The 23,008-nt window shown below is 47.1% G+C and overlaps 1 protein-coding gene across 3 annotated transcripts in view; it reads left to right on the top strand.

The window, feature by feature from the left end:
- tpk1 (thiamin pyrophosphokinase 1) overlaps positions 1-23,008 on the top strand; it is a 417,730-nt gene that overhangs the window by 148,780 nt on the left and 245,942 nt on the right. For all 3 annotated transcript variants that reach the window (XM_038797789.1, XM_038797787.1, XM_038797788.1), the window contains one exon: positions 14,475-14,547. In XM_038797789.1, the coding sequence (XP_038653717.1) occupies positions 14,475-14,547 (73 nt within the window). The remainder of the gene's footprint in view (positions 1-14,474; positions 14,548-23,008) is intronic.

Raw genomic sequence — 23,008 nt, forward strand, 5'->3', positions numbered from 1 at the left:
TAAAAGGTTCAATCACAGCTTGCAGTACTTTGTGATTTGAGGGGGGAAGGAAGGAGCATTCAAAAACAAAAGAAAGACCAACGAAAGTCAGGAACCATTAACCGTGACACATAAAATGTGAGTTTAAATGCCTATCATTGTTAAACTAGACCCATTCGAACAAGGGCAGATGATTGGAGCCAGTACATCAAATGCCTCTGCTGTTTCTTCACTGCAAATAAGACCCAATTTAACCCACCGAGATGACTGACCTTTGAGGACGGCCTGATTATGTGGTGCTCACGAGTCGCCGTTCCACCACCAGCAAGGGGGGCTCTCTTACAGGAGTCGCACAGTGCTCACCCAGGGCAAACAAAGATGAAGATGCTGGAATGCAGCTACATACGGTGGCCAGGATTGATAAAGTCATTGAGGAAACAGTACAGCAATGTATACCCTGTCAAACTCAGCAACCATTTCCTCCGTAGTCTCCATAATCTCTGGACTGGCCAGGTTGCCCGTGAACCAGGGTCCATGTTTGCTATGTGAGCCCTTTCGTGGACAGGATGTTCTGATAGATGGCCACTCCAAGCGGCTGTCTATATGGGAGAAGGGGAGCACGACCTCAGCAGCTACGATGGACGTGTTACGCCGAGTGTTTGGCATTTACAGATGGCCAGAACCCATTATATCCGACAACGCCATCCCTTTTACAGGGGAAAATTTCTCAAATTTAATTTGAGCAAATGGCATTTGCCACAGAAGGACGGCCCCATACCACCCTGCATCCAATAGATTGGCTGAGAGGACCGTACAGACTTTCAAAAGCGTCACGAGTAAACAGTCAGACAACTGTGTTATCGGCTTGCTAATTTTCTGTTAGCCTACAACATGACCCCACACACCACAACGGGGGCCACACCTGACAAGTTGCTGTTGGGTTATCACCTTAGAACCCGTTTGGATATGGTGTTTCCTAACTTGGTAGGGAGGGTGGAGATGCATCATGCCTGCTTGCGAAATGAGGGGACTACGCAAAGGGCGACAGATCATTCTGGGTGGGGGACCCGTTTTTTTCCCGAAATGTTGCCTCATGCCCACTATGGTTAGCGAGCTGGGCTGTGTCCCAGTCTGGCCCTGTGTCATATGTGGTGGATTTAAATGGCAGGACTACCAAAAAGCATATTGACCATTTGAGGGAGTTGGGGGGGGGGGGGGGCGACTCACATTCCAGAACAGGCAGGTCCCAATCGTGTTGTCAACTCACCTGTCAATGTTCCTAAGAAGTGGAAGCTGAGAACACCCAAGTCAACCTAGCCAGCTATGCAGATGGGATCCGGTGGGGCCAGTTGCCCGAGCAAGGAGACAGTTATCTGCTGCTGAAAACATGACTGCCTCAGAGGCTGTTGAGCCGGTGGGAGGACTAAGGAAGTTCGGGAGCATGCGAAGGACCCCGGACAAACTGACTCGTTGATTAACTCTCTCTTCCCTAATGTCTTTTAACATGCAGAGAATCTGTACATAAGTATTGTGTAAAATGCAATAAAGGACTTTAGGGGGATGGATGATGAAGCGCAGTCATTTCAAGGCGGTGGGCCTAGTGGCCCATGTGACCAGCCCTGGGCCAATTGCACTGGTGCAAGCAAACGCCGGCCAATAGCAACTAAACTTGGAAATAAGGGTCCAGGCAGTGTGGACTCCAGAGCCAGAGAACTAAGACCCATCCAATTGAGTTTTGTGCCTTTTATATATACCAGTCTTTGACTTTTGTTAATAAACCCCTTTGTTACTACTGGAAGCCTCCAGAGTGTTGTATCGAGCCAGCACATCTATATATTTTTGGGTTGTGAGTTATTTTACTTAAAAATAAACTTACCCTTTAGCTGTAAATTGTTTGATCTTGGTACGATGGTCCTTTCATGTAATAAGCAAAGTACTTTTAAGTTGTGCCATCATGACAAGAAGGTTATGGATGTAAGTATAAGCTGTTTTTATTGTAGAATCAACTATGCATGATATTTGTACCACTAACACTGCACAGCTTATAAGGGCTTACTTGGCAACATTTACCACTGATAATGCCTTAGCTGTGCGAATTTCATTTTTACCTTTTGTGAGCATAGTAATTCTGGTCAGATTATCTAAAATATATGTGTAGATCAGGTGGTCACATGGTCACTCGGGTGACGCAGGTATGAAATAAGTCACGTGTCTATAGCATGGGAGTTCTCCCCTGGATGCGGGCAGGCACATGGCATGCAAGTGCTGTTAATAAACTCTCATTGTTGTTCATAGAATCATAGAATTTACAGTGTAGAAGAAGGTCATTCGGCCCATCGAGTCTGTACAGTCCCTTGGAAAGAATTCCCTTCTTAAGCCCATGCCTCCGCCCTATCCTCATAACCCAGTAATATCATCTAACCTTTTTTGTACACTAAGGGGCAATTTATCATGGCCAAAGGGCAAAGGTGGTGCAGTGGCTAGCACTGCTGCCTCACGGCACCGAGGTCCCAGGTTCGATCCCGGCTCTGGTTCACTGTCCATGTAGAGTTTGCACATTCTCCCATGTTTGCGTTGGTTTTGCTCCCAGGACCCAATGATGTGCAGTGTAGGTGGATTGCTTAATTGCCCCTTAATTGGAAAAAAATGAGTTACTCTAAATTTATTTAAAAAAAATAAAAATTTACCATGGCAATCCCCCTAACCTGTACATCTTTGGACTGTTGGAGGAAACCGGAGCACCAGAAGGAAACCCACGCAGACACTGGGAGAAAGTGCAAACTCCACACAGTCACCCAAGGCATTGAACCTGGGTCCCTGGAGCTGCAAGGCAGCAGTGCTAACCACTGTGCCACCTTTCCACCTTTGTTAGTCCCTTGCTGCCAGTTGCAACCTGGTGACCTCTACAACATTGATTAGCGCCTGTATCCTGTCAGGAAGCACAGGTAGTGGTGGGGAAACTAATGGAGAAGATTCTGAAGGAGAGAATCAATCTCCTCTCGGAGAGGGAAGGTTTGATCAGGAATAGTCAGCATGGCTTTGTCAGAGGGAGATCATGCTTAACAAATTTGATTGAATTTTCTGAGCGCGTGACTAGGTGTGTAGGTGAGATTAGTGCAGTTGATGTGGTTTACATGGATTTCAGCAAAGCATTTGACAAGGTCCCACATGGGAGACATATAAAGAAGTCAAATGCACATGGGATACAGGGGAACCTGATAAGGTGGGTTCAAAGCTGGCTGAGCTGTAAGAAACAGAGGGTGATGACAGATGGCTGCTTTAGTGACTGTAAGCTTGTGTCCAGTAGCGTACCACAGGGATCTGTGCTGGGTCCCCTATTATTCGGCATTTATATAAATGACTGTGTAGGGGTTAGGATCAGTAAGCTTGCGGATGACACAAAGATGGGCCGGGTGGTTAACAATGAGGTTGAGTGACTTGGGTTACAGGAAAATATAGACGGGATGGTCAAATGGGCAGAAAAGTGGCAGATGCTTGGGGATGGGGGGAAGGGACAAGGGGAGCACGCAAGGGAGGGGGGGGGGGGAGAACAGAGAGGGGGAGAGACCCAGAGGGCAGTGAAATGTATATAGGACCAATTAAAAGAAAGAAGAAATAAACCTTTCTGTACAATGAAGTAAATTGACGCAGGCACGAGTAATGTGATGTAAATATATTATTGTTTATAAATATGAGAAATGCCAATAAAAATATTTAAAAAAAAAAAGAAAAGTGGCAGATGGCATTTAATTCTGAAAAATGTGAGGTGTTACACTTTGGAAGGTGCAATTTGACAAGGAAATTAAAAAAAAAAATTTTTTTTTTTAAAAATACCTTTTATTGAAATTTTTTGAAAAAAGTATAGCAACAGAACAATAATAACAATAATAAACACCCCCCCCCCCTCCCGGCACCCATAACAACGCATATAACGAACCCCCCCACCCCCCCAACCCAATAAACAACAAAAAAAATTAACAATAATCAAATTAACTTAAACAATACCCCCCGAAACCCCCCCCCCCCACTTCCCCCCCTCCCCCCTCTTTCCCCCCCTCTCCCCCGGGTTGCTGCTGCTGCTGACCTAGTTCCTTATCGTTGAGCCAGAAAGTCGAGGAAAGGCTGCCACCTCCTAAAGAACCCTTGTACCGACCCCCTCAGGGCGAATTTGACCTTCTCCAGCTTAATGAGTCCCGTCACTGATCCAGGTCTCCACGCTTGGGGGTCTCGCATCTTTCCATTGCAACAAGATCCTCCGCCGGGCTACTAGGGACGCAAAGGCCAAAATACCTTTTATTGAAATTTTTTGAAAAACGTATAGCAACAGAACAATAATAACAATAATAAACACCCCCCACCCGGCACCAATAACAACGCATATAACGAACCCCCCCACCCCCCCAACCCAATAAACAACAAAAAAAATTAACAATAATCAAATTAACTTAAACAATACCCCCCGAAACCCCCCCCCCTACTTCCCCCCCCTCCCCCCTCTTTCCCCCCCTCTCCCCCGGGTTGCTGCTGCTGTTGACCTAGTTCCTTATCGTTGAGCCAGAAAGTCGAGGAAAGGCTGCCACCTCCTAAAGAACCCTTGTACTGACCCCCTCAGGGCGAATTTGACCTTCTCCAGCTTAATGAATCCCGCCATGTCACTGATCCAGGTCTCCACGCTTGGGGGTCTCGCATCTTTCCATTGCAACAAGATCCTCCGCCGGGCTACTAGGGATGCAAAGGCCAAAACACCGGCCTCTTTCGCCTCCTGCACTCCCGGCTCCACCCCAACCCCAAATATCGTGAGTCCCCAGCCTGGCTTGACCCTGGACCTTACCACCTTCGACACCATCCTCGCCACCTCCTGCCAGAATTCCCCCAGTGCCGGGCATGCCCAAAACATATGGGCATGGTTCGCTGGGCTACCTGAACACCTAATGCACCTGTCCTCACCCCCAAAAAACCTGCTCATCCTCGTCCCGGACATATGAGCCCTGTGCAGTACCTCGAACTGGATGAGGCTAAGCCTCACACATGAAGAGGAGGAGTTCACCCTCTCCAGGGCGTCCGCCCATGTCCCCTCCTCAATCTGCTCCCCCAGCTCCACTTCCCACTTAGCCTTCAGCTCCTCTACCGACGCCTCCGCCACCTCCTGCATCACCTGGTAGATGTCAGACACCTTCCCATCCCCGACCCACACCCCTGAAAGCACCCTATCTCTTACCCCCCACGGGGTCAGCAAAGGGAACCCCTCGACCTGCCGCCTAGCAAACGCCTTAACCCGAAGGTACCTGAACATATTCCCCGGGGGGAGCTCAAACTTCTCCTCCAGCTCACCCAGGCTCGCAAACCTCCCGTCAATGAACAGGTCTCCCAACTTCCTTATGCCCGCCCTGTGCCACCCCAAGAACCCGCCATTAATGTTCCCTGGGATAAACCGATGGTTCCCCCGCAACGGGGCCTCCACCGAGCCACCCACTTCCCCCCTGTGTCGCCTCCACTGCCCCCAAATCTTGAGGGTAGCCGCCACCACCGGGCTCGTAGTGTACTTCGTTGGAGGGAGCGGCAGCGGCACCGTTACCAGTGCCTTCAGGCTCGTGCCTCCACAGGACGCCATCTCCATCCGTTTCCATGCTGCCCCCTCCCCATCCATTACCCACTTACGTACCATCGAGACGCTAGCCGCCCAATAGTACCCAGAGAGGTTGGACAGTGCCAGCCCCCCTCTATCCCTGCCCCGCTCCAAAAAGACCCTCCTCACCCTCGGAGTCCCGTGCGCCCAAACAAATCTCATGATGCTGCTGTTCACCCTCCTAAAAAAGGCCCTCGGAATGAAAATGGGGAGGCACTGAAACAAAAACAAAAACCTCGGGAGCACCGTCATTTCCACGGACTGTACTCTACCCGCCAACGACAACGGCAGTATGTCCCACCTCTTAAACGCCTCCTCCATCTGCTCCACCAACCTAGTAAAATTGAGCTTGTGCAGAGTCCCCCAACTCCTAGCCACCTGAACCCCCAGGTATCTAAAACCCCTCACTGCCCTTTTTAGCGGGAGCCTACCAATCCCCTCCTCCTGATCTCCCGGGTGCACAACAAACAGCTCGCTCTTGCCCAGGTTCAACTTGTAGCCCGAGAAACTCCCAAACTCAGCAAGAATCTCCATCACCTCCGGCATTCCCTCCACCGGGTCTGCTACATACAGCAGCAGGTCATCTGCATACAGCGACACTCGGTGCTCCTCCCCACCCCTCACCAGACCCCTCCACCTCCCCGACTCCCTGAGTGCCATGGCCAGAGGCTCAATTGCCAACGCAAAAAGCAAGGGGGACAGGGGGCGCCCCTCGTCCCATGGCAGAGCCTGAAGTACTCGGACCTCCTCCCGTTTGTCACTACACTCGCCATCGGGGCCTCGTACAGCACCCTCACCCATTTAATAAACCCCTCTCCAAACTTGACAAGGAAATATTAAATGAATAGCACCACACTGAGAATTCCTGAGGAACCAAGACACCTTGGCGTGTTTGTAAATTGACTCTGAAGGCAGGGGGCAGGTTGATACGGTGGTGAAAGGCACACTTGCCTTTATCAATCGCGGCATAGATTACTAAAAGGAAGTCATCTTGGAGTTACATAGAACATTGGTGAGGCCCCAGCTAAAGTACTGTGTGCAGTTCTGGTCACCACATTATAGGAAGGATGTGATTGCACTGGAGGGGGTGCAGAGGAGATTCACCAGGATGTTGCCTGGGATGGGACATTTAAGTTATGAAGAGAGGTTGGATAGGCTTGGGTGTTTTTCACTACAGCAGAGAAGACTGAGGGGGCGATCTGATTGAGGTGTACAAGATTATGAGGGGCATGGGTAGGGTGGTTAGGGAAAAGCTGTTCCCCTTATTTGATGGGTTGGTTACGAGGGGACACAAGTTCAAGGTGAGGGGTGGGAGGATCAGGGAGGATTTGAAGTTCTGATTTGATTTTCTGCAGTGTATTTTTCTGTGATTCTAGTTTTAAGTAACCTAAGTTTTTATTGTTGGATATTAGAAATAAGGAATGGATTTAAGAGAGTTTAATTTTGTTTTCTGTGTGAGAAAGGGAACAACTCTAATTAGATTCATGTTAAACAAAGGTGTTTGCATGTACGAGAGTTTTAGTTTCATTTCAAACTGTATTTACATTGTAATTTGAAACTTCATAATGTGAAAAGTAAACAAGAGCTTAAAGAAAGACTGAGTTGTTGCCTAGCAACCATGATTCACCTTTAGGTTAGGAAGACCTTTTGAATTTAATTTTAACTGAACACAAGGCAGTTGGAGCTAGGTATTGCGAGAGAAGGCAGCCTTTTCAGAAGTAAAACAATGGAATAATGGGAAAGAAAACAAGTCCCAGCAACTGAAAAACAGCTAATTCTAGAAACCAGGGGATGGAAAGAGAAGTTCCATGAAGATTGAAGTAAAAGGAACAAAAGGGAACTGGAATTTGAACAAGGTATTGTTCGTTGAAGTTAAGCACAGAGTTGAAAAGTGCACAACTGGTGAATTTGGCTGGAGAGAAGCCTGATATCTGAAGCAATTCTTATGTTGGTGACCTTAGTAAACTCTGGGAAGCAGCTGTGTTCCATTGGTGGCTGGGTACCTGAGAGATTGTCTGGGAACTCGAACGCACATCAAAATTCAAGAGAATGGAATACTGAAAGGCGAGTTGGAAATGCTGGAAGTAGACCCTTGCTGAAAGTAGCTGAGAGAAGTGTTGCTTAGAGGACACTTCTAAGGCAAGTCTTTTTGAGAGTGGAGTTTGGAAACAACAGTGTGATAATCATCCAGGGGTATTTGAGAAGAAATACATAGAAGTTCAATTGGGTGGCATCTGCCACTTGGTTTCAGAGTGGAGTGTATCTGACCACAGTTAGCCTGTTTGCTTACTGGGACTGTGTATTTATTGGAAACATTTTAACGCACAATCAATTTTGTAACTTGTGTTATGCTAAAAATCTGCATTCATTTGTAAAGATAAGTGTGATTGACAGATTATTGTATTATTCATGTTTAATAAATGTTTTCTGTTAAAATTTAATTGGTAGTCCTGTGACTGCTCATCTAGGGTTTCTAAAAAAAGGTAAACATTAGTCTTTTGAGCCAGGGTTCCATTCTGGGACCTGCCCATCCTGTTGTGACACCAACTGGAATTGTAATAATCTCAGAAAACAGAAATAGCTGTTTATCATGTGATCTTATTGGCCAGATCTATTTGGGTAAATAAAAACTAAACACAATTTATATCCTATATAGGTAATGACATGAAAACGTGCAAGCAAAGAAATTGAGTGAATTTTAGTTCATGCAGTGGGTGGATAAGAGTGGTTCACTTTTTTAATATTACAAAGTCAGATAATGTTAGAAAATGTACTTGATAGGGTCCTATATTTCTTTACCAATGTGCACCAGTATATTTGTAGGTTGTCCAAAGTGTAATTTGTTGGTTGTCCTAGTCTGGAGTTTCTAGCCAGTGGGCAGGGCCACCGGCGAGAAAGATGGGCCAAGTCCGCCTCCACTATGCCTGGAAGCAAAGGCTGAGTTTTACATGGAGTATTAGTTACCCGAGCTTGTGGCTTCTTTGTCCTTTGAGGCAGGATGTCCCACTCCAAGAGCTGACAGAGTATGAGAGACCGCTGCTGGGACTGCAGAAGGTCCTGAACCAGTGGCAGTGCCAGAGCAGAGGCCCAGGGTAAAGCTAGGTTTTCCAGGTTCATGGGGGTCAGTAGGCAATCCGCAGTGACGATTGGACAAAGGCAAGTGGGAGATGACAGATGTCTTCAAGCAGGGGTGGCCTTTACTGTCGGGTGTCCTCTGTGAGGCACAGGTAGGTGATCTCTCCATATGGCATGACCCCCCTCCCCAAGGCACAGGTAGGTGACCTTGCCATATAGCATGCCCCCCCATCCCCAACCGCGAGGCAGAGGTAGATGACCTCGCCATATGGCATACTCCACCCCCCCCTCCCCAAGGCACAGGTAGGTGAGCTCACCATATGGTCTGCCCCTCCCTCCCCCCACGAAAATGCCCTGAAAGTGGAAACTAAAGCCGCAACCCGCATCACCATTGGCTGAATACCAGTGGAAGCAGGGACAGCAGCTGCCATCCCATTTGATTATACCACCTGTCAGCCCACACCTGGTTCGGGTAAGGGAAGCATAACATTCTGGCCCAACTGCTGATTGTTGTTGTATGACTTTGAAAATATATAGCATGAACATTGTCATACCCTACATCCCGATGTTCAGATGATGGGCATTCTCTCAAAACAATTTTCAAAGGAAAAGCTGTCCCAATAATTAGATATAGTTTTTGTGATACATGAAAAAATTAATATGATCAATATTGTATAATAAAGTTAGCCTGTGGTCAGTTTTGTGCAGTAAAACATTGCCTCACCAGGAATAAGGTTGAACCTGCCATTTGTAATTTTTAACATCAGCCTTTTTAAAGTATATGGATTGACAGTTATATACTATGCATTTCCTGCTGTTTTTAAAATAGTCTATTACAATGGCAACATTTTCAAGAGTGATTATATCGTTGGACAAGCGCTGTGCTATAGTTGTAGAAGAATGTTATTGAAAGCAAATCAGAAATAGTCATCGTAGAAGGAACTGCTAATTAAGAATAAATTATCTTCAAGCTGTGTAGGTTCTCAGCTCTGGGGTATCTGGCACAACTTTTTCTCTTTCTCTCTTTAAGATGCGACTTAAAACCTGCCACTTTGGCCAAGTTTTTGATCAATTGCCACAACATAAAAACAATATACTGTGGAAGCTGGAAATCTGAATTCAAATCTGTAAGTGTCTGACACACAGCAGGTCTGACGGCACAATAGAGAGACAAACGGAATTGATGTTTCAGGTCTTGCAGCAGAATGAGAAAAGCTAGAAATGTGATAGATTTTGAGCAAGTGAGGGACAAAAGGGAAGGTCTGTAATAGGATGGGTGGGGGGGGGGGGGGGGGGGGGAAGAGAGCGTGCAAGGGGAGGGTGGAGTGGTGCAGAGCAAATCAAATGGCAAAAGGTTTCATGGTATTAGGCCAAAGAGAATGATAATGGAATAAGTAAAGGAAAAGATTTGTCGAGAAGAATGGCAGGATCCCAAAGAGCTGCCATGTGAATGACAGGATCCCGATAAAGTTGCCACCCAAAAGCAAAGAAATGGAAAAAAGAGAGAATCAAGGAAAAAAGAGCAAACAAACATCAAACTAAATGGGGGGCAGAGATTATGAGCTAAAATTGTTGAACTCGGTGTTGGGCCCAGCAGACTATAAAGTGGCCGGTCGAAAGATGGAGTGCTGTTCCTCAAGGTTGTGTTGAGCTTCACAGATGAGTCAGAGTAAGCAGAAGATGGAGAATTAAAATAACTGGCAATTGGATGCTTGGGGTCCCGTTTGGAGACCGAATAGTGTTGTTTATCGAAGCAGCCACCCAGTCTGCATTTGGCCTGCCTAACGTGGAGGAGACCATATTGCGAGTAACAAATACAGTATGCTAAATTGAAGAAGTACAAGTTACCTAACCCGATGTACTTCTTTGAGAAAAATATTGAATATTCCAAATAGAAAATTGTCAACCGCTGTGAAACAGTTCTGGAAAGGTTGTGTCTAAAAAGAGATTTCTTTGAAAACTGAATCATAATGTGAAATAAATTGTACATTCCATCGTTATTGCCACCTTCATGATTAACTAACCCGCTTTCAGTTTTAGCTGTAAATTGAACATCATAATATGAAGAGTACAAAATAGTGCATAGGGAATCACTTAGCTTTTGGAGTGTTGCTGATCAATGCATTTCAACCATGAAACACTTTAAAAATAATTCATTGTTTTTATGATTAAATCAACTCGGAGAAAAATACTTATTGTCAGCAAATTAATAATTTTAGATGCACCAGTAAAACTAAAGTTCTTCAGCAGTTGATGCTTGTTACAGTTCCATATTCAACAACAACCGGGCAGCACGATAGCACAGTGGTTAGCACTGTTGCTTCACAGCACCAGGGTCCCAGGTTTGATTCCCGGCTTGGGACACTGTCTGTGCAGAGTCTGCACATTCTCCCCGTGTCTGCGTGGGTTTTCTCGATGTGCCGGTTTCCTCCCACAAGTCCCAAAAGACATGCTTGTTCGGTGAATTGGAAATTCTGAATTCTCCCTCAGTGTAAACCAGAGTGTGGCAACTAGGGGCTTTTCACACTAACTTCATTGCAGTGTTAATGTAAGCCTACTTGTGACATAATAAAGGTTAACAATGACTTATATTTATATAGCATCTTTGATGTGTTAAAGCTGTCCAAGTTAATTCACAATGTTATCAGACACAATTTGACACACAGCCTCATAGGGAGATAATAGGACATGTGCCCAAAAGCTTATGCAGAGAGACAGTTTTTAAAGAGAGAGAGGCAGAGAGATTTTGGGAAGGAATTCCAGAACTGGGGATTTATACAGTTCAAGTTAATTTATTTTTAACTAACAATTTATCCAAGGAAGCACTAAATTTGCCTTTGAGGTGCTATCCTTAAGTTTCTTGAGGGTTTTATCATTTGTAGGTATGAAAGATAGGATTAAGAGAAGGAGGAAAAACAGCAAGGAGAAGTCAAAACAAGTTACTATTTAGAATTTTAGGTTTTTAAAGGCTGCAACAACAATTAAAATATGAGTGAATGAGACTGCAATTGCAATGGGTATTTTTCAGAAAGATTGCCTGACAACAATTAACACATTCTGTTATTGAGCAGGTACTTTGACTGAATTGGGTAAAACTTCACTGTCCATGGTGAGTTTATTTTGTATCTGCTGCACGAATACAGGAATTGTGCATCATTCAATTGTGCGGCAGACATCAAAATGCCATTTTTGCGAATGGACAAAGTGGGTCAACTCAAGAAAACAATGAGTTCATTGAGTTCAACCACGCATCTACACCTCACCCTAAGTGTTTTTGTGCATAAAGAACGGTGCTGCCATACATTTTACCATCATTTTCACGGTAAATTATGACCTGATATCTAAACTGACAGCAACATAAAGATAGCTGATAAATGTCATCTGACTAAGAATTTCTGCAGTTAATCTCCTTTGTTGAATATTTTTATTTATAATATATGTATCTACTTTTCAGTAATTAAATAGTTTTGTATCTCTGACATCTATTTCTAAGCTCTTCCTATATCAAGCTTGCGAGTTGAGTAAATGGCTAGTGTTCTATTTACAAGCACGATAAAGATAGATAGTTTTTTGAAGAATAACTGGATTAAGGGTTATGGTGTTTGAGCCGGAAAGTGGAGCTGAGTTCACAAAAGATCAGCCATGATCTAATTGAATGGCGGAGCAGGCTCGATGGGCCAGATGGCCTACTCCTGCTCCTAGTTCTTATGTTCTTATGAAAGCACAGTGGTTAGCACAATTGCTTCACAGCTCCAGGGTCCCAGGTTTGATTCCCGGTTTTGGTCACTGTCTGTGTGGAGTCTGCAAGTTCTCCCCCTGTCTGCGTGTGTTTCCTCCGGGTTCTCCAGTTCCCTCCCACAGTCGAAAGATGCACAGGTTAGATGGATTGGCCATAGTAAAGTACCCTTATTGTCCAAAAAGGTTAGGTGGGGTTACTGGAATAGGTTGGAAGTGTGGGCCTAAATGGGGTGCTCTTTCCAAGGGCTAGTGCAGACTCGATGAACCGAATGGCCTCCTTCTGTACTGTAAATTCCATGATTCTGTGGAAGATTGCTGATAAGGCTTATCTTTATAGCATGTGGAGATGTATAAATTCCAGTGCATATGTTGAACGGTGTTGGTAGCCTTGTGCTAGTAGGCAAAAGTGGTGAAACTATTAGTGGTTTTCTCAGCTAGCACATTGAGTAAAGGGAGTTTCTTCGACTGTCCCACCTCAATAGGGAATTTGAGCACAGAATGTGAAAGATATGGAAGGAAATCCTTACGCATCGCAGAGTCAAAGTTCGTGAACATATCACCTACATATTGGACATATGCAAAACCTCTACTATTATATGTGATTCTCTGACTGGGCAACACTTGCTGAATAATCCTTAAGATAATTAGTTGAGCTTGTAACATGGCTCATTTAGGCTTGTTCGAAGCTACTTGCTTTCTTGAGCACCGGGTGAGAGGACGCGGGACTTCCTTTGCGTTAAGACGAGCAGCAAAGTTTTGAATGACCTAAAGCTTGCGGAGGGTAGAATTCCGGAGACCAGCTAGTCGTGCATTGGAATATTCAAATCTAAAAACAATGAAGACATGAATGAGCAGAGCTGATTCAGGGTGAAGTTAGGTGATGCTGCAGGAATGCAAATGGCCGGTCTTAGTGATGGCATGAATATGAGTCTAGAAGCTTATCACAAAGTCAAATGTTGATGCCAAGGTTGTGAACACGCTGACTTAATATCAGACTGTTGCTCAGGATGGAGTCAGTAGGTAGGAAACAGAATTTGGAGTGGGGACTGAAAACAATGGCTTCAGTCTTCCCAATATTTACTTGCAGGAAATTTCTGCTTTAACAACTGTTATTACCTGCCTGCTTACCATTGGCTAGGGACTAATGACAATCCCACAATCCTGTGGGAGTATGAGCTTCCCCAATAAGGGGGGGCGGAGAAATCATTAGCAGACACCCTGCATAAATAAAGCTGGCCAGTTTGGAACCAGCAGAGAGAGAGAGGAGTTAGCTGCAAGGAAAGTTGCTGCTGTTGTGTTATATATATATATATGTTATTGTAAATAAATGTTATTTCTTTGTATCCTGAAGACTCGTGCTGGATTCTTCGTGGCCCTCACAAAAACAACCAAGTCACCCAAGCTTCTTGATGGGCAGAATTCAGAACAGGCCCCACCCTTCACTCCTTCATGTTATCTTATATTAAATAGATACACCCAAAACATAGGAATTTTACAAACTTCATATCTGTAACACTTTTAAAAAGCTTGCTGGGTATTGATGCAGTGAGAGAACAATGGAATTCTGAACGTAATAAAATATTCGTGTTGAACTACTCTAGACAATATATCCATTTCAGCAGGTCTTTTAAATTGCAGTAAATGGCAGCGGATTGTATTGTAATTCTAAAAATTTACAATGCAACTCATTGGATGAGGAAATATTTCTCTACTTCATATTAATGTTAAAGGACACTTCAATTTAAATTTAAAATTGTAATACCTAACCTCTGTCTTGCTCAAAGCAGTCCTCGGAAAGTTTTATTTCTTATTAAATGTCAAAAAATGTCTTGTTTGTGTAATTTTGCCTTCAATGTCTGAAGAAAATGTCACTTTAATCATTTAGGTGCCTGGTCACATTTTAAATTTGTTGAGTAGAGCAGAAATGCAAGTGGAAAATTCTAGTTCCACACAGATCTGTCACTTTGAATTTAGCTTCTTATGCACCAGATTTTCTTTTGTGGAAGAAAACTGTTTGCCCGTGTTAAGTGGTTGTTTCTGTTGTCTTTTCGTCTAGATTTCTGCCTCATTTCATCAGTGGAGATTTTGATTCCATTAAACCAGAAGTAAAAGAGTTTTACAAAGTCAAGGTAAAAGCATTCGCTTAGATTATCCTAAAGTGGAATGACCAATTATAACCAATATTTATACTTGCTTTCACATGGTCCTCTAAATACCTTTCATCTAGTCTTGAATCTAATAGTCATGAGTAAGATTTTTGACAGTTCACCAAGACAGGAATGGTCACTGTTCAGGGCTGGCATTAATTACTATTCAAATGTGTATGTGTATTAAAAATGACTCTCTTGACTTGGAATGCCAAATCATCACCACGAGAAGAAAAATGTTGGGGGAAAACATTCTTGAGCAACTTTTGAAGTACCAGTACCAAATGTTTCATTCCTGTCAGGTGAAACCCAAGGTATCAATTTTTAGGGGTGGCAAGGTGGCACAGTGGTTAGCACTGCTGCATCACGGCGCCGAGGTCCCAGGATTGATCCTGGCTCTGGGTCACTGTCTGTGTGGAGTTTGCACATTCTTCCCATGCTTGCGCGGGTTTCACCCCCACAACCCAAAGATGTGCAGGGTAGGTGGATTGGCCACGCTAAATTGTCCCTTAATTGGGAAAAATTAACTGGGTACTCGAAATGTATTTTAAAAAAGGTTTCAATTTTTGCACTTGATCTTTGTAAATGAGAGGATGAATTGTGGTAGTTGCCAAGAAAAACATTGGGTGCAGCTTTTTGGTAATGTTGGACATCTTATACCCCGACAGTGGAGTTACGGAACTGGGGCGAAATTCTCCGACCCCCCGCAGGGTCGGAGAATTGCCCGGGGCTGCCGAAAATCCCGCCCCCGCTGTGGCAGAAATTCTCTGCCACCCGGGAATTGGCGGGGGCGGGAAACACCACCCGCCGATCGGCGAGCCCCCTGCGGCGATTCTCCGGCCCGCGATGGGCCGAAGTCCCGCTGCTGGGAGGCCTCTCCCGCCGCCGTGGTTTGAACCACCTCTGGTGGCGGTGGGATCGGCGGCGCGAGCGGGCCCCAGGGTCCTGGGGGGGCGCGGCGCGATCTGACCCCGAGGCTGGCCAGGCCCGCGATCGGGGCCCACCGATCGGCGGGCAGGCCAGTGCCGTGGGGGCACTCTTTTTCCTCCGCCGCCGCCACGACCTCCATCATGGCGGAGGCGGAAGAGAATCCCCCAGCACGCATGCGCCGGTGGTGATGTCAGCGGCAGCTGACGCACCGACGCATGCGCGAACCGGATAAGGCCTTTCGGCCAGCCCCAGCGCCGGGCAGCGGGCATCAAAGGCCGGTAGAGCCGGTTTGGGCGCCAGTCGGTGTGGCGCCAACCGCTCCGGCACGGGCCTAGCCCCTCAATGTGAGGGCTTGGCCCCTAAAGTTGCGGAGAATTCCGCACCTTTGGGGAGGCCCGACACCGGAGTGGTTGTCGCCACTCCGTTACGCCGGGGCCCCCCGCCCCGCCGGGTAGGGGAGAATCCCGCCCCTGGAGAAAGACGTTCCTTTGGAACTGAAACCATGAGAACAGATGATTGTATTACGTGAAAAGTTAATAAAAATCCATCAGATTGCAAAAAACGTATTAATGGCCTCACATGAGGGTACAACCGAGAATTGGAAACATATGTTTGATATAAACAATCACCTGGTAAATCTCTAACCAAACAGGAAGCTATCAGGGGCGCGATTTAATGGCCTCGCCATGCCCAACTTGGTGTCTCGACTTGTTAAATCTTGCGAGAGGCATCATGCGAGATTTGTGATGCTTGAAACGCCTTTGAGATTCAATCAAACCTCATGAAGCTTCACAATCTGGATCTTGCGCTCGCTGGGCAAGGATTTGCATACTTAATTTAGCCATTTGTTATTGAAGATGTTGACAGGCTTGAAAGTGGACAAGCATCCAGGTCCAGATTAATTCTGTCCCAGGGTGTTGTGGGAAGCAAAGGAGGAGATTGCAGGGCCTTTCACCCAAATCTTTAATTCCTCTCTGGCCACGGGGGAGGTGCCTGAGGACTGGAGAACAGCTAATGTGGTCCCACAATTTAAGAAATATTGTAGAGATCAGCCAGGCATCTATAGACCAGTAAGTCTCACGTCAGTGGTATCGAATCACAGCATCCCTACAATGAGGAAGGACATCATTCAGCCCATAGAGTCTGCAGTGAACCATTGGAAGACCCAATCCCCCATCCTATTCCTGCAAACCCACCCTAAGGTGCAATTTAGCATGGCCAATCCACCTAACCTGCACATCTTTGGACTGTGGGAGGAAACTGGAGCACCCGGAGGAAACCCACGCAGACATGGGGAGAAAGTGCAAACTCCACAGAGACAGTCACCCGAGGCTGGAATTGAACTGGTGTCATTGGTGATATGAGGCAGCCGTGCTAACCACTGTGCCAACATGCTGCCATGCGTGTGCAGAGAAACTATTGGAGGAAATTCTGAAGGAGAGAATCTATCTCCACTTGGAGAAGCAAGTTTTGATCAGGAATAGTCAGCATAGATTTGTCAGGGAGGTCATGCCTCAAAAATTTGATTTTAATTTTTGAGCACATGACCAGATGTATAGATTAGAACATAGAACATAGAACAGTACAGCACAGAACAGGCCCTTCAGCCCTCAATGTTGTGCCGAGCCATGATCACCCTACTCAAACCCACGTATCCACCCTATACCCGTAACCCAACAACCCCCCCTTAACCTTACTTTATTAGGACACTACGGGCAATTTAGCATGGCCAATCCACCTAACCTGCACATCTTTGGAATGTGGGAGGAAACCGGAGCACCCGGAGGAAACCCACGCAAACAGGGGGAGGACGTGCAGACTCCACACAGACAGTGACCCAGCCGGGAATCGAACCTAGGACTCTGGAGCTGTGAAGCATTTATGCTAACCACCATGCTACCCTGCTGCCCCTAGATTAGGGGTAGTGCAGTTGATGTAGTTTACATGGATTTCAGCAAAGCATTTGACAAGGGCCCACAAAGGAGACCTATAAAGAAGGCAAATGCATGTGAGATACAGGGTAACTTGATAAGGTGGATTCAAAATTGGCTTAGCTATAGGAGACAAGAGAGTGATGACCGACGCTGCTTTAGTGACTGGAAGCCGGTGTCCAGTGGTGAAGCACAAGGATTTGTACTGGGTCCCCTATTTGTCATTTATATATTTGGCATAGATGACTATGTGGGGGGTACGATCAGTACATTTGTGGATGACACCAATATTGGCCTGGTGATTATCAGTGAGGGCGAGTATCATACGTTACAGGACAAATGGGCAAAAAAGTGGTAGATGGAATTTAACCCTAAGAAGTGTGAGGTAATACACTTCGGAAGGGGTAATTTGACAAGGAAGTATTCAATGAACAGCCTAAACCCCACCCCCCCTGTAAAACGCCATAATCAGTTTGTCCAGTGAGTTGGAAAGGGCCTTGGGGATGTAGATCGGGATGGATCTAAACAGGAAGAGGAACCTGGGTGATGTGTTCATTTTGATCAACTGCACCCTCCCCGCCAGGGAGAGTGGGAGTGTGTTCCGTCTCTGCAGGTCCTTTACTACTTCCTCTGTCAGGATGGGCAGGTTCCACTTGTGAACCCCAGCCCAGTCGTGAGCGATATGGGTCCCCAGGTAGCCTGGCCTGTTTAAACGGCAGCCCCTCCAGCTCTGCCCCTCTCCCTTATGGGTTCACTGGGAAGATCTCACTTTTGCTCAAGTTAAGTTTGTAGCTCGAGAAGGCTCCAAACTCTTTCAAGAGCGCCATGATTCCTTCCATGCTGCTTGGCGGGTCCAGGATGTAGAGGAGCAGGTCAGCTGCATGGATCCCTTTCCAATTCTTTGCTGCCCTGAGAGTGATCACTAATGGCTCGATCGCTAGGGCAAACAGCAGCGGGGATAACGGGCATCCCTGCCTTGTGCCTCTATGCAGCTGGATGTACCTAGAGCTGGTGGTATTTATCAGCTCACCGTGGGAGCTCTGTACAGGAGTTCCACCCAGGCGGTGAATCCTGTTCCGAGCCAGAACCGCTCGAGTATCTCTGAGATATTTCCATTTGACTCTGTCGAAAGCCTTTTCAGCGTCCAGGGAGACGATCATCTCAGGTGTTCTTTTCCCGGATGGGATCATGATTACTTTCAGCATGCGCCTGATGTTCGATGTTCGCTGTCTACCCTTGACATCTGGTCTTCTGCAACCACATCCGGGATGCAGTCCTCCAGCCTTTTGGCTTGGATCCTGGCCAGTATTTTCGTGACTGCGTTTTGCAGCGAGATGGGTCGGTAGGAGCTGCATTGTTTTGGGTCTTTGTCTTTTTTAGGTACCAGCGAGATTGAGGCTTGTGTTAGCGTAGGTGACAGTGTGCCCCTTGCCAGTGAGTCTGTGAATATCTCCCGCAGGTGAGGGGTCAGTACTGTCACGAACCTTTTGTCCAGGTCCACCGGGAAATCATCTGGTCCTGGCACCTTTCCCCACTGCATGGAGCTAATACTCTTCATGACCTCTCCCAGTTCTAGCAGTGCTTCCAAGCCCCGTTTCCTGTTCTTCCCCACAACTGGCATATCCAGTCTATCAAGGAACTGTTTCATCCCTGAGACCTTTATTGGGGGCTCCGAGGTTTACAGCCCCTCGTAGAAGGTCTTGAACGCTTTGTTGACCTTGTCCGGTTCTGCTATTAATTTGCCTCTGCTGTCCCTGATCTGTGCGATTTCCCTCGTGGCTAACTGCTTGCTCAGCTGGTGAGCTAGCAGGCAGCTGGCCTTGTCTCTAGGCTCTTACAGAGTCCCCCATGCCTGGCGGTGTTGATGCACTGCTTTCCTTGGGGAGAGCTGGTCAAAGTCCATCTGTAGCTTTTTCCTCTCCGCCAGGAGCTCTATGATTGGGGCCTCGAATAACGCCAGTCCACCTCCAATATGGAGTCGACTATCTGTTACTGAGCACCCTCTCCTCCCTGTCTCTTTGTGCTTTATAAGCGATAATTTCACCCCTGAACACCGCCTTCAGCGCCTCCTAGAACATGGAGGGTGAGACCTCTCCGTTCTGGTTATTTGTAATATATTCGCCTATGGCTTGTGATATTTTCTTGCAAAATGCCTTGTCGGCCAGGAGTGCCGAGTCCAACCTCTCATCCATGTAATGTGGAGCATGGAAGGAGATTACCATCGCAGAGGTTTTTGCCCTTACTAGCCCTGGAAGTGCCGATTTCCCCACTACAAAGAAGTCAATCCGTGAATAGACGTTATGTACTTGGGAGAAGAAGAACTCCTTCTGCCCTGGGTGGGTGAATCGCCTTGGGTCCACTGACCCCATCTGCTCCATGTTGAAGGACTTTGCAGTTTTTGGGTTCGACCTGTCCGTCCGGTGGGTCCTGTACACAGTTAAAGTCTCTTCCCCCCCCCCCCTCCCCCATGATCAGTCGGTGCGAGTTTATGTCAGGGATTTACACCATGGTCTTCTTTATAAACTCAGTGTTGCCCCAGTTGTGAGTGTACACATTAACGAGACTACCAGTGCCCCGTCTGGGACATTGCAGACCATGACGTATCATCCCCCTGGGTCCATAACTGTCTTTGTTGCCGTGAACATCGTCCTCTTATTTAGCAAAATGCCGATCCTACCCCCTGCCCTCGTCCGGTAACAGGAATTGTAGGTCTGTCCCATCCAGCCCTTCTTTACCTGCAGTTGGTCCTTCTCCCTCAGGTGCCTCTCTTGGAGGAAGACTATGTCAGCTTTCATGTTTTTCAGATGGGTGAAGACTCTGGATCTTTTCACTGAGCCGTTAAGTCCCCTGACGTTCCAGGTGACTATCCTGAAGGGGGCTTTTATCCCCTTACTCCTGTGGGATCAACCATACTTACCTGTTAGACGTGCACCTGCACTCCGGGGTTTTTCTTTGTTGCGGGGCCGTCCAAAATAGCCATAGTCACTGTTCTCTCCATGAAGTTTCCCTTTGTCCAGGGGGCACCCAACATGGCTGCCAACTGTGAGTTTGCCATGTGGATGAGCCCCTGCACTCCAGGGTTTCCCTTTGTCCAGGGACCTTCCAAGTGATTGTTTGGAATGCCATTTTGTTTCAAGTCTCCAAGTGTGGCCTGGTGTAGCCAGTTTAATGCCCTCCATCTTTCTTCACTTATTTCTCCCTCATGGTGGCTTCTCAACCCCCCCCCCCCCCCCCCCCCCCTCCCCCACACCAGGAGGTTCTTTCCACCTTGCGGGGGACACGCCGCAGCCTCTTTCTTCTTCATGACTCCCGGTGCTAGCTACATTTCTAGTGTGATGGCCCCCTGCCGAGGGATGTTGCATATCCTCCTGCTGCCCGATCACTGGGCTCCCTGTCCGCCATTTTCCCCACCTTCCCCTGTGCTAAGCTGTACTTGCACAACCTTCCCTCTTTTGTCTCCAAAACAAGGCAATGTTCTCCCACGTAAAGCGGTCGCTGTGGCAACGGTTTACTGTTGGCTGCACAGACTGTAAAAGACAGAGTACATTTTTTGTTAAAACATTGCGTTATAAGAGTCTCATTCTGTGGGCTGATTCATCGCTTCCCCTGCTGCCACTTCTCCAGTGCGTTCTCTGCTCCAAACTTGTCAGCCTCCGCCGGGACTGTGAAAAAGTGCTCCCTGCCTTGATACGTGACCCAGAGCTTGGCTGGGTACAGCATTCCGAATCTCTCACCGTTTCTGCACAGCATGCCTTCGATTTGTTAAAGTCAGCCTGGCGCTTCACCAGGTCAGCCCCAATATCCTGATAGATCTGGATCTTGTGCCTGATCCAGTTGCAGTTTTTGGACTGCCTGGTCCAGCGCAGGATTCTTCCCCGGTCTGGGTACCCGCGCATTTTTGCAATTATCACCCTCAGCTGTTCCCCAGTGTTGGATTTTGGTCAGAGCGACTGGTGCGCTCTGTCGATTTCTGGTGGGTTGTGGAAGTTGTCCCTCCCCACCAGGTTACCCAGCATTTTGGCCACATGTCTGAGGGGGTCCTACCTTCGATCCTTTCCGATAGGCCCCCGATTCGCAGGTTCTGCCACCTTGACCGGATCTCCTGATCCTTAACCTTTCCTCTCAGGTTGCCTTGGGTTGCAACCAGCCTTGCCACGTCCTTTTCCAGGCGATGATCCGGTCGCTCTGGTCCATTGCAGCTCTCTCTAGGTCTTTGATTGTTGCCTCCTGGGCCTCCAGTCGTTTTTCGATTTTGTCCAGGGCCACCTGCGTGGCCATCAGAGCTTCGGCCAATGCACACTTCACTGCAGCTGGTATGTCCGATTTTGTTTCTTCGCTGTGTTCCTTCAATGCTCTTGAGAGGAACATCCTCCATCCATCCCCCAGTGTGAGGGGGACTTCTCATGCGGCAGGTCGGCTCCTCTCGCTCTGGCAAAGTCTGGGTTTCACCGGCTCGTGCGCTGGTTGGTTAACCCGATTGCTGTTTGTCCAGGATTTTTCCACTCGTCCTCTGGACTGGCTGTTGTTCGGCATCTTTCCTTCTTTCTACTTTTTGTTAGTGGTGGGGAGGTGAATTGTATCGTTAGCGGCAGTTTTTTGGGCAAAATGTGCCTACTTTTCAGGTTCGCGGGAGGAGAGCCACCTCGACTTCTCAGCACATCCCCGTCATCAGAAGTCGTTCACTACCAGTCATAATAAAAACTAGATACTAAAATTCGCAACTGATAATAGTGTCCAGACTAATTGGCTCAAGTTAACATACCTATTGAGATTAAGTATCCTGTTAGGCAGAGGATTTTTATGGTTATTTCCAGTTTGCTGGTTGAAAATGGTATGCCTTATTCTAGATCCTAACCATTTGCAACTCTATTGCTATTTTTGCAATCTATTTTTGCTGTCTGCCATGTTTTCCTTTGTGGTGTTTGCCAAGTTCTATTAGTTTCAAGCCCCATCATTTGGGGCTTGAAACTAATAGAACTAAAAATGGCAGGCGGTCTCAGACCGTGTTATGCCCCTCCTGCTCAATCTGGGAGCTCAGTGACGTGACTGATATCCCTGGCTTCTTCACATACGGGAAGTGTGTCCAGCTGCAGCTCTTGTTAGACCTCATGACGGCTCTGGAGCTGCGGATGGACTCACTTTGGAGCATCCGCGATGCTGAGGAGGTCGGGGATAGCACGTTTAGCGAATTGGTCACACCACAGATTAGAATTGCTGAGAGAGAAAGGGAATGGGTGACCAAAGGGCATAGAAAAAGCAGGAAGGCAGTGCAGGTGTCCCCTGCGGTCATCTTTCTCCAAAACAGGTATACCATTTTGGATACTGTTGGAGGAGATGGCTCACCAGGGGAAGGCAGCAGGAGCCAGGTTCATGGCACCGTGGCTAGCTCTGCTGTACAGCAGGACGGGAAAAAGGGTGGAAGGGCTATAGTCACAGGGGATTCAATTGTAAGGGGAGTAGATAGGCGGTTCTGTGGTCAAAAACGAGACTCCCGAATGGTATGTTGCCTCCCAGGTGCACGGATCAGGGATGTCTCAGATCGGCTACAGAACATTCTGAAGGGAGGGTGAACAGCCAATTGT

Source organism: Scyliorhinus canicula, chromosome 5 (genome assembly GCF_902713615.1).
Source record: "Scyliorhinus canicula chromosome 5, sScyCan1.1, whole genome shotgun sequence".
In the NCBI taxonomy this organism is placed as follows: domain Eukaryota; kingdom Metazoa; phylum Chordata; class Chondrichthyes; order Carcharhiniformes; family Scyliorhinidae; genus Scyliorhinus; species Scyliorhinus canicula.